The sequence below is a fragment of the Letharia lupina genome (genome assembly GCF_014066315.1).
Source record: "Letharia lupina isolate WasteWater1 chromosome Unknown contig_6, whole genome shotgun sequence".
In the NCBI taxonomy this organism is placed as follows: domain Eukaryota; kingdom Fungi; phylum Ascomycota; class Lecanoromycetes; order Lecanorales; family Parmeliaceae; genus Letharia; species Letharia lupina.
This window is the reverse complement of record NW_023502975.1, coordinates 600,574-612,256: the sequence shown is the minus strand read 5'-3', so window position 1 is coordinate 612,256 and position 11,683 is coordinate 600,574. Positions and strand designations below refer to the sequence as shown.

General features: G+C 51.8%; 4 protein-coding genes across 4 annotated transcripts; 3 read left to right on the top strand and 1 right to left on the bottom strand.

Moving 5' to 3' along the window:
- Positions 1-194: 194 nt before the first annotated feature.
- HO133_009071 (uncharacterized protein) lies at positions 195-1,183 on the top strand (the record flags this gene model as incomplete). The annotated part of the gene is made up of 2 exons (XM_037299932.1): positions 195-374; positions 449-1,183. The coding sequence occupies 2 exons, from the start codon at positions 195-197 to the stop codon at positions 1,181-1,183; spliced, it is 915 nt and encodes a 304-aa protein (XP_037154758.1).
- Positions 1,184-1,818: 635 nt separating this feature from the next.
- On the top strand, positions 1,819-3,178 carry HO133_009070 (uncharacterized protein; the record flags this gene model as incomplete). Its single annotated transcript, XM_037299931.1, has 5 exons — positions 1,819-1,918; positions 1,994-2,056; positions 2,199-2,357; positions 2,712-2,812; positions 2,966-3,178. The coding sequence occupies 5 exons, from the start codon at positions 1,819-1,821 to the stop codon at positions 3,176-3,178; spliced, it is 636 nt and encodes a 211-aa protein (XP_037154757.1).
- Positions 3,179-3,596: 418 nt separating this feature from the next.
- Positions 3,597-10,664, bottom strand: HO133_009069 (uncharacterized protein; the record flags this gene model as incomplete). The annotated part of the gene is made up of 1 exon (XM_037299930.1): positions 3,597-10,664. The coding sequence occupies one exon, from the start codon at positions 10,662-10,664 to the stop codon at positions 3,597-3,599; it is 7,068 nt and encodes a 2,355-aa protein (XP_037154756.1).
- Positions 10,665-11,046: 382 nt separating this feature from the next.
- On the top strand, positions 11,047-11,649 carry HO133_009068 (uncharacterized protein; the record flags this gene model as incomplete). The annotated part of the gene is made up of 4 exons (XM_037299929.1): positions 11,047-11,067; positions 11,130-11,143; positions 11,224-11,347; positions 11,467-11,649. The coding sequence occupies 4 exons, from the start codon at positions 11,047-11,049 to the stop codon at positions 11,647-11,649; spliced, it is 342 nt and encodes a 113-aa protein (XP_037154755.1).
- Between the last annotated feature and the right edge of the window lie 34 nt (positions 11,650-11,683).

The window sequence follows — 11,683 nt, the reverse complement described above, 5'->3', positions numbered from 1 at the left end:
ACAACAACAACACCCACTCAGCCAGGTTCAACATCGATCCTACGCAAATCGACCTGCTCTTCGACTCTTATTCTTCCTTTCACCCTCCTCGCCGATACTGATCAACAACCATCGACGAGCAACCCTTTTTACACCTTACCTTTTTAACACCATTTACAAACAATACAATCCTTAATCAGCAACAATCAACAATAATGTCTCAACTATCCTTCACCTTTACCACCAGCTCCAAAGTCAAGACCGCCCATCTCGTCGGTACATGGGACGGCTACAAGGGCCAACTTCCTCTCACTAGCCAAGGATCCGGCAAGTGGAAGGGCACCTTTCGCTTCTCCGAGAAGACGCTCAAACCCGGGAGCAGGTATTGGTACTACGTAAGTCATACTTGTTAACATCTCGCAACATCCCACCTACATCAATAATGACATTGACCAACATTTATCAATAGTACATCGAAGACGGCTTTAAACCCACATTCGACAAATCAGCCCGCTCTCAAGTCGAGCCTAGCACCGGCCGCACCCTCAACATCCTCGACGTCTCCAAATCTAGCTCCGCCTCCCTCTCCTCCTCTGCCGCTCCCTCCTCCACGCTCAGCAAACGCGGCTCCACACACGCTCCACACACAGGCCGCGCCCTCTCTCCATCGAAGATCATGCACCCCAAGCCAACCAAACCGTATGAATCCCGTCGCGTGCGCGAGGCAGACTATTCCGCCTCCCCCGGCATCGACGACTTGGCCGAACACCTCGAGAAGGCTTCACTGTACAAGATGCGCAATGTCTCTCCACCCTCATCCGTGGGATCTAGCCTGTCATCACGCAGCTCAGACCGCTCGTCGCCATCGTCACTGTCCAGTCTCAGCAACTCAAGCTCCTCAGACTCGCAATGCAGATGCCAACGCTACGGACTCACTCGCGGCGGCGGCCGCGTCAAGATTGATTGCGGTGGCAAACGCTGCGGGTACTCGGACGACAGCTCATCAGCGTGTTCAAGCATCGATTCTGAGAGTGAGAGTGAGAGCGAGGAAGAGTACGAGGAGAGGAGACCGAGAAGGCAGGAAGTTAAGCCTGCTGCGTATCATGAGAGTAAGCCAAGATACGTGGAGGCGAAGCCTAGGTATCAGACGATCGAGCCGAGGAAGTACGCCACTACTGGTATGAGCAGAGGTTCGCGGAGATGAATGCGTGAATGGTCGTTTTTGGATGTTTTCTGTTAGGGGTGATGGTTGAACACATTCATTGTTTTCCTAACACCTACTTCTTCATCTGGGCTGGTCTTGGGTGACCACTTCGGCCGATACAGCGGCGTACACAGATGTATGTCTTGCTTTGATCGACACAGGCTCGTGCCTGACAACAAAGGCACGGAGGCAGCATGTCGTTGGCGAAGTCGAGGTGGATTGGCAAGATGAGATACCGGCATGCAATACTTGCTGGGCCTTTCTCAACATGGCATTTATGGATATGAGCATCTTCAGATGGTCAACCAATCCTAGGGGTCGAAGAAATTGATGGACGAAGAGGGTGGAAGAAGAAGCTTGTGACGAGGAGAAACCAAAATGTGGTCAGATAGTATAGCAAATCAACAGACTGTCTATCCGCATTCTCATATCCCGTTCAGGAACTGTGTAGCCTTACTCCTCTGGCTGTTTGTTCTTGGACTGCAGCAGAATACGTACCTAGGCCTCTTTGGCTTCACCTCTGTCCACGAACGCCAAGATATTTGCCAAGACCATACTAGCGGCATCAACCGCCAAGCCATACTCACAACTCGAACAGCATTACCACCATACTTTCCTTTTTACTCACACCCACAATGCTCCTCCGACGCTCGTTTCTCGCCGCTGGGCGACGGGTAACTGCAAAGCCCATTACGCCTCTTGCACCACGCACTTTCACAACGTCAATCGCGCGCCGTAAGCTATCCGCCCTTGCCCTTTGTCCATAGCTATCTCACAAGTTTGCATGCTAATTGCAATTGCCATGAGCAGGAGCAGCGGGAGATGGAGATCCAAAACCAGGCGAACCTGATAAGAAAATGATTCCTTTCGAAGGTACTTGACACCTCCCCAGTTCCCCATCACCCTCCCTCCGCGCTCGCCGTCACACTCAAAACCCCCCTACTCCTACCTCATCTCTCTCTCTATCCCTCTTCTACACCCCAACAGTATATTGACTGCCTCCCCTCTTCCACAGACATCAAGACAGAAGAAGACCTCCTCCCCCCCGGAGCCGAGCCCGGTACCGTCCCCACCGACATCGACCAATCCACCGGTCTCGAGCGTTTCGAAATCCTCGGTAAAATGCAGGGCATTGACGTCTTCGACATGAAACCGTTGGATGCTAGTCGGAAAGGTACAGAACTCGCTTCTACTTCTGCGAAATCCTTTACTATAGTAGATGAAATTACGCTTATCGGCACTACGCTGTGCGAGTGTGGTCACAAGACTTGGAGAGCCTGCGTGGGCGGGGGTTGGTGTTGGCTCCGTAGGACGTGGAGAAAGGAGGGGACGAAGACGGGGAGTGATTTGAGAGAGTGGACTTTGAGAACAATGATAGGAAAAGAGCCGAGAGAGTGTGGGGAGGATTAGGGGTGTTAAGGGAATGGGAAGACGGCGACGCCACTCCACTCGCACAGCATTGCGATTGATAAATGACGAATTGACCATGGAATACATGAAGGCTAACGCACCAATAATAAAACAACAGGCACCCTCGACGACCCCATCGTTCTCAAATCGGCCGGCGACGAACAATTGGCCGGATGCACAGGCTATCCAGCCGACAGTCACGTTGTACTCTGGCTCAACGTACGTCCTAACAACCTCCAGCCCCACCTCCTCCTGCCTCAGGCCAAACCGCACCACCCCACCATTCCACCAGGCATCTCACTCGCTCGCTCCCTCCCTCCCTCCCACCTTCCCACACGAGCAGCTCGCTGACCCCTCCCTCACCCGCAACAGATGTCCCGCGACCGCCCCGTCGAACGCTGCCCCGAATGCGGCGGCGTCTACCGCATGGAGTACGTCGGGCCGCCCGACGACCCCCACGCGCACCACGGTCACGGCGAAGAGCACGGCGACGGCGCGCACAATTACGTCGAGCCCAAGACGTTTGCGGATTTTGTGAGACCCGAGTATAGGGGCACGCCGCAGCCGCATTACCGGCAGCGGTGAAGGGGATGGGCGTGGAGGAGGAAGGGGGAGCCATGGAGGGTGAGGGGGATTAGGTGCTATGGGTGTGTACATATGTTAGCCTGGACGGAAGCGCGTGTTAGATGAGGAGCGATTCAAGCTTTCGTTGCTTACAGGCTCTCAATTCGTTCACCAACGCACTTTTTGGTACTCGTCTACAGCCCAGGCTTATTGCACAAGTTGGAGATGACGCTTGATTTCTTGCTATTCGACTATCGCACAACGTACCGCTCTCCCCTACCCCTAACGCCATTTTCTCAGCCGCTGCCTCCTCTCATGATCAAGCCTCGCGCCCACCAATCCATGCCTCATGAACATACTACTCGGCTTCTTGCCCCACTTGCCCAACATGGCATACTCCATCCTCCCCACCTCTTCGTCAAACCGTCGTATCAAATGCCTAAGCGAAATTATCCTGCCTATCAACCCAAATATCCTCCAACTCAGCAAAGTTCTGGAAATGCAGCGGCCTATGCACGTCCGCGTAGAATCCGATCGGCACATCCATCTTCACCGGCACGGGCTTCTTCTCCACGCCTGAGAAGCTGGCGCCCATGAAGCTGTAGTTCCAGGTGTTTTGCTCCGGCACCAAGAAATAACCGCGGATCTTATCGCTCAACAATAGTTGGGTCTTCTCGCCCATGCCGGAGGTGCTGAAGCCGGAAGGCATGTCGGACCCCAGGTCTTTGTTCTCGGAACCCCATTTGTAACCTTGAGGTGTTAGGGCCCAGGCGGCGAGGGAGACGGAGCCAGGAGTGAAGGAGACGGTCATTGTGACTGTTTTCTTGTCCCAGCTCGAGTGGGAAGACATGAGGCGCGCATGATGGGTTACGTCTGCGGATGTCATGTAGGGAGGTTCGTTGCCAGCCACTGTGTGTATGATACCCAAAGGCTCCAGAGAAGAGAGGTTGGAGTGTTGCGGTAGTTGATGTGGGAGCTGCACATCACGTGTATTACCGACTTGAGGTATCATGACTATAGTGCGGATCTCCTTCACCTGGTCATTGTCAGGTGGCGAGGAACCGTAGAGGTAGCCAGCTACCTGGACACGGAGATCGGCGATGGTGATGAAGCGCTTGAGAATGTTCTTGGGCATGATGTAGGTATGATGGCCTTCTTCGTGGATATCGTCAGAAGAGATGTAGATGTTGTTGGCACGGGTGCGCAGGTTGGAGGTTGCAATGGCTCGGGTACGCCATTCTGTTTTAGAGGCGAAGGATTGTTGCTCGAATTGCGATGTGGTAGTCACGATAATGTCTTCACCGTGGACATTTTGAGTCTTGGTGGTGACGGCAGTGAGCTGTTGCTGTTCTTGCTGCTGCTTCTCGATCTCGGCAGCTTGTTGGCGCTGCATGGATGGGGCACTGATCTCCATACCCAGGATGATGTCTCGGATTTCGCTGGTGGTCAAACTGGAGGTATTGACATTGTTCTTCTTGCCGTAATCATTCAGGATAAGATCTCGCAGTTGCACTTCAACCTTGATCCAATCTTCGTCGGACAGGGTAGGCCAGATGTGGTGCTCCTTAGTGATCACTGTCTTGTCAGGTCGGAGCAACAGCTTCGTCTTGTCTTGATTGACATGCAGGGCACGCAGTATGAGGATCAAGCGCGAGAACGCAGTGTAGGAAGAGATAGTCTTGAGCCACTCGTCGTAGAGATTGAACAGCATCATTTTCGGTTCGGTGGCGCGAAGGATCATATCACCCAACTTCTCGACCTTCATTGCGGCCTGGAAGGGCAGCTGGAGCTCGGAAGCTCGAATTGAGATATTGGGAAAGTCAAGCAGATGCACTTCCAAAGGATCCAGCAGACCCTTTCTGGTGACAATAAGTTGCTTTGGCTGCTCTTCGACAGGCAGTGATCGAATCAATGCAGCCACTTCCTCTGCAGTCTTCCATTTCGCTAATTGACCCAAACGCTTTTGACCAGCCCAGACACTCGTGTGAATAATCTTCAGGAACAGCTGACCTGTCCTAGGGTTGAAGATGAAGATGGCGCCGTTGATAGGCTTCGTTGTCAAATTTCCTTCGAATGTCTTGTGAATCGTGACTCGGTAGACGTTGGTATCATCGATAAACAGCTGGATCTGGTTGCTGAAAAGTTCAGAATAGTTCTGCGAGTTCAAAAACTCCTGGTTGCTCTCCGATGCATACAATTGCAGACCCTTTCGGATACGCTCCCTTAGCACATACAAAGCAGGGTTGGCCTTCATAATCTTGGCCATTGCTTGCTGGACGAGCGTCTTAAGACCAGGGAAGTATTGACCGTACGCAGAATAGAGATTGTATGCAAGATCAATACCAATCATCAAACCAGTGGCAGATGGGTAGATACTCATGCTGTCGGTGGTGTAGTCCAGGTATTTCGCACGCACGTATCGCTCAATATCGTGAGAGTCGTAGTCACCATATCGCAGCTGGACGTCGACCCAAAACTTGTTGGTGGTTGTAGGCTCTGTGATGTCCTTAGTGTCGAACAGGATCGATGGTCTTGTCACGTTCCATTTGTGTGTAGCGAAGAGGAGGATATCAGCGCAAGAGCTGTTCATCTTGTAGGACTTTCTCGGATGGATTGTCTCCTTTTGCACCGTCTCGATACCCAGCTGATCTAACTCTTGATCAAAGACCTGGCACAAATCCATAACGACTGACTCGTGAATTTTCTGCCACAGATGGGCACGGAAGATCTGAATCAGCGAAATCTTTAAAGTGGGAATCTTGCCATGCAAGAAGATACCAGTCAGATCAAGTTGCACCTGGAAACCGACGTAGACGTTGGCACGATTGATCGTAGGCGACCACCAAAGCGTGAACCGACGATTAGGAATCTGATTGAGACCGGAACGTTGGGCATTGGTCAACTTCTTGAACTTCATAGATTCTTCGAAACCGGAAGCTTTCTCCCAAAAGAGACCTTCCCATGATGGGAAAGCCGTGGCCTTGAATAGGGTGTGCTCAAGGATAGTCTCTACACCACCAAGAGCTTGAATGACGTCTGTTCGGTAGGCGTTGAGATTCCAGAGTTTTCCGTCGTGGCGCTGACTGGTCCACCAAAATGGATTGCTCTTCATCAACTGGTACGTCTTAAACTCAGTACGAGCCCTGAAACCCTTGTCGAAGCTCAAGGTGCTTCGATCTTTCTGGAACAAGGTATTGATACGTGGCAGACCGCGATCCCAGCTGTCCTCCAAGTCTTCAAGTGTCAGTCTTCGGTTCTGCTGGTTGGCTTCTTGGCGCTTCTGAGAGTACTCGGTCCAAACACGCTGCGAATCGATAAATTCAGCTTCCCATGGGATGATGTATCGGAAGATGTTGGGAATGAGAGTCTCCTCGTCATGGCTCATACCAGATCGGTAATGCGTGACGCCTACGTCCGTCTGCTTCGACCACCGCTTATCGCTGGTTGGGATAAGGATGTGAGATCCAGAAATCATACCAAGACCTCCGAGCTCCTTTGGCGTATAAAACACTGCAGGCGGGAATCTTGAAGGCATTTTGGAATTTAGACCGATCTTGACACGAGTCTGAATCTTAGTCTCGCACTTGACGATGGTATCGAGTAGGTTGACGGTCGAAACCGCCGCTTCACGGTAGTAAGTGAACAATGCAATCAAACTAGTGTTCCATTTGTTGGCAATCTTCGTAAACGTAGTAGAGCCAGAGGACATCAAGATTTGTCTGATGCGGTTGTTAAACTTCTGAATGTCCTCCTCTGTGACCTGTAAGAACGCATGAGCAGTTCGCTCCTTTGTGGTGTTATCCACAAGCGACCAAACACTGTCCTTGACAGGGAACTCCTCATTGAGATTCCGAGTCTTGGGCAGGATGCGAACTTCGAATCCACTCATCGAGAAAAGCAGATTAGGATTGTCTCTACTATAGACGCTGGCGAAAGTGTCGTCCCATTCGATGGTGGTGATTGATCTTGGCAATCGGTTCTTGAGATCCCAGAAAACAGCGCGGCCAAGATTGACGTCGTGCCTCATCAGCCTCATCCTTGAATCTCGCGGCCAACACTTCTTGTTGCGATATCCAATTACGTTCTCAAAGTTGGGATCTGGCTGCTCTGTCAAGAAACGCTGGATGAGATCTCTTGATTCATCGGCAGAGAACCTCAGGAAGACCCAGATACGGTCAATGTATCTGGTGTATAGTCGGATAGGATGTCTAGTCTCTGTCTTGCGGTCTCTGAATTGCAAGAAGTCGTTGGGACTCTGAGGTGGGCCAGCAATTTCGCTTGCACGCTGCAGACCAAGCAGCAGCAGGTCAAGGACTAGACCGTAGTATTGGAAGACAAAGGCTGAGAACTGTAGACCCCTGATCATCCCGTAGCTGTTGGTGTGGTTCATGTCCTTGTAATTCAGCTGCACATTGTTCTTTGACGTGATATAATCTGCCAAGTTATGGTCCATTATCAAGCGCAAAAGCCTGTTCAGCAGCGTAAGATCGATCTTCTCATACACCTTCGAAAGCTGAGTCTCGATCATGACGTTGCACTCCCCATCGGCTGTCTCCCAAACACCGCCCAAGTTGTTGATACCTTGAGCCCATTTGTAGGTGAGTAGCGGTGGAACCTCCGAGTCAGAGGGCTTGATCCAGGCGGGGAACAAGTGTCTTTGATCAGCCTGGTACCAGAGATACTGGTCGAGGTAGGCATCGGTGATCTTCTCTATAGGCTCAATATCGTAGACAGGGTTGATGGAGCTGTAGTTGTCATTCATGTCAATGCCAACTTCCTTGAAAGCACGCTGCGTAAGCAAGAAGCGCTTGATACGTGTGAGTGTCGTTCCCGGAGAGTCGTAAGCCTGCTCGATTAGGGCAAGCTCTTCTCTTTGGTTTTGATTCAGACGACCCTTGACCGAGTATGCTTCTCGCAGTCGTTCCAAGGCCAGAATCAGGATCTTGGTGTCGTGCTTGTACGATACAGCGGGGAAAGGTATAGGAGAGTACTTTCTCGACTCGAGCCAATGAACTGTCGTGGTGTAGATGGCCACGGCTTCTTCCGACGAGACATAGGGCCCATCTTTCATATAGTTGTGCTGTCGCTCTTGCTCTGCCTTCAGCCACAATCGAGTGAGACGGCCGAGGTTTTTCTTTGCGACAGTTTTGTCAACAGTAGCACCTCTCCTAATACGCTCTCGATTGTAGTGGGCAACCGAAATCCACCAGTCGGCCTTGCTCTTGACATATCGCAGTATGATATTCTCAATAGGCGCAGGCAGGCCAGGCACCTTCCAAGGTATGTTACTCTTCCAACACCTCCAAGCTTCAGACAGATGTTGCAGCACGGTGTTGACCTTGTTCTGCTTGATCCCTTCAGGCATCATGTCCATCAAGTCAGCCATGACAGAGGCACGAAGCTCAAGGTCGAAATGAGACTCGACTCTCTGCTTTGTGACAGTCTTAGCCACACCCTTACTGTGTCGACCCTCGAATTGTCGAGAAAGCAGGTTACCAAGCCACCTCTCAAGCAATGGGATGATACCGCGCATGAAGAACAGCCAGACTCTCCAGGCAGGTGCCCAGAAGCCGCATCCAGGTCCTTTGCCGACTGGGCCAGAGTTGAACCGATAGTAAATCAGATGCTTTAGATCTTTGCATGATCGAATCTGGTGCATGAGCTTGTACTTGTATCGGTACATACCGGTAAGCTGTCCGACGTGGTTGAAGGCATACAGAATTCCATCGGCCAATTGAAAGGCGTCGATATTGCCGAGGCGGTACTGGACTTGAGCATCGACAATCAGCTTTGTCAGGCGCAAGATTTCCCGCATCAAATGGAAAGCGTTCCCAAAGCGCGACTTCTTTCGCTCTTTTGTCGTGAGCGTTTTAACAGGCTTCAGATTGAAGTTGTAGTCCAGATGAAGATACGTCAGGTTCTTGCGATGAATGAGCAGGTTCAGCATATTGAAGCCCTGCCTGCAGACCTGAAGACCGGCCTCGACCCAGTCGATGGTTGTCTGCTGAAAGAACTTCGTTGACCGGAGTGACTTCATCAAGTTTTGCTTATTTTGCGCTTTGGGCTTTTTCTTGTGCAGCTCATTCAAGACGTAGGTTTTCAGAAGCTTCTGGTATGAAACTCTGACTTTGACTGGTTGACCTTGCGGGCAATGCTCCAGATACCATTGCTTGACCAAAGGCACGTCTTGAGCACGCACCATCTTTCCAGACCGACGGTCAAAGGGGAACGGCGCCCACCACAGTGAGATGGCCGATGAGGTCTCGCTTGTGTAGAGTTCTTCGTCCGCCAAGAACGGCTCCATGTTACCAGGCAATGTGAATTCCTCGTCTTCCATGTTGCCGTGTCCAAAGATTTCATCTTCATGGCTGACGGTGATGTTTTTGGGTGCAACGGAGCGTGAAGATATTGGGTTGATGACAGGATCGAAGTAGAAGGCTGGAAGACTCGGGTCTTCAGCTCGGACATAGACCACTTGCGGATGGGAGTACCACGAAAGCTTAACGCTTCGAGGTAGCGAGTTGTATAGAAATGGGAAAGCCACGCGGTACTCAGTCCTGATAGGTGCTCGGAAGATGATGCGGTCGATCGCGTTGAACTCGCCGAAGTCTTCATCATTTGGATCCACGTCCTTGTAGAGTGGCTCGAACCGTGGGCCACCTGGTATAGCGACGTTTAAAGCCTTTGCCGTCTCGAAACTCGGGAGGTCGAACATATGAAAGTAATTTTGATCCACCAGGTCGCTCAACAGCTGGTGACTCAGCCGGTAGAGGGTGGCCATTTGCGGCAAACTTAGGTTCCATTCTTTGTAGCTTGGCCCGTTGACATGTGGAGTATCCAGGAGGGGTCGATGCTCGTAAAGCCAGTCGAGGACGGGTCCATCTTCAGCTTCGTCGAGCTCCATCTGGATCGGCTCTAATGGCTCCACATCTTCAATATTCTCCGACCACGAAAGCGGGGGCTCTTCGTCGTCAAAAGGTGGAAATCTCATCCTCTTGAAATGTCGTCTATCGCTCTTCTCCCTTCGCATGCACACCCACATCGTAGCCCACTGCGCATGAAAGACGGGCTCAATCACCCTCGGTGTTTCATTTACCATCGTCAAGCACCCGTTGACATGATATAGCACTTTCACCTCCCTCGCCGACTCCCAAGGCATCGGCATATTCTCTAGCAGTTTCAGCACCGCGTGCGGCATGAACTTCAAAGCACCTAGATAGCTCCGCTTGTCACTGCTGAATTTCTTCTGTGACACATCTCCAATATCCTTGACGATCTTCCGTAGATGCTCCGGTGGCATATCAGCCTTCTGCGTTTCCACGAACCCTCCCTTTCGCTTCTCCCCAAAGCGGTTTCGCTGCGACCGTAGCCATTCCTTCTTTTTCTGGGCGAACTTCGCGACTTGGGGATCGGCAGGCGGTTGGTAGCCAGGTGGTGGTGGCGCCGAAGGCATCGAGTGAGGTCCTGCTCCCCAGCCTGGCGGCGGAGGTGGTGGAAGAGAAGACATGGTGAATTGGTGATGAGTTGTTCTCGACTTCTATCCTACTTCATCAAGTATTGCAGAGGCGCGATGGAAGACCTGCTGGCGGAGCAAAGCACCTCTCAGATCTCAGATACGCTGCGGCAGCGACCCTATGCTATGAGCCTGAACGATTGCTGATAGCCAGATTGTCTCTTCCCTCATCTGCTATCACTCGGAGGGAGCGACTTCGTGATGGTGTTCGTACTCTTCCAAAAGTGGCGGCTCTGCAAAAAACGTTCGAGATACGCCAAGCCGCTAGATTTTAGCGCCTCGGCTATCAGTATCACACATCGCGAATTTTGGTCAAGCTCATCGACGACGCATATCAAACTTGACCTCCACAGTAACCAGTGATCAAGTCGTCAAGATGGGTGCGAGGTTAGCATACGTGAGTTGTCTTCTATTATCTCCCCCCCAAGATAAGCCGATGCTAACGTTCTTGATGCGCAGCGACGGAGAAATCCGTAAGTCTCTCTGCGAACAGCAGGCCTGCCATGTCCAGGCCCCACGCCTCGGGGAATGGTGACTGATGGGCTCCGACTAGATACAACACACGTTCCAACAAAGTCCGAATCGTCAAGACCCCAGGGGGAAAGCTCCAATACCAGCACACCAAGAAGAAGGGCAGCCCGCCAAAGTGCGGTGACTGTGGCACCAAGCTCCCAGGCGTTAGTCCCCTTCCCCCCACCTTCCACTCTTCCTACATGCTCTACATCCACGAGATTTTCCTCTCCGGCCCCAAAATCCCAGGCGATCGAACCTGCTGACTCGCTGTCCGGGTCTCTAGATCCCCGCTCTCCGGCCCCGTGAATACGCCAAAATCTCCAAGCCTAAGAAAACCGTACAGCGCGCATATGGGGGCTCGAGGTGTTCGAACTGCGTGAAGGATAGGGTCGTGAGGGCGTTTTTGATTGAGGAGCAGAAGATTGTGAAGAAGGTGCTGAAGGAGAATCTGGCGAAGAAGCGTTAAGAGGGTGGTGCATCAGGTGGAAGGGTTTATTGTG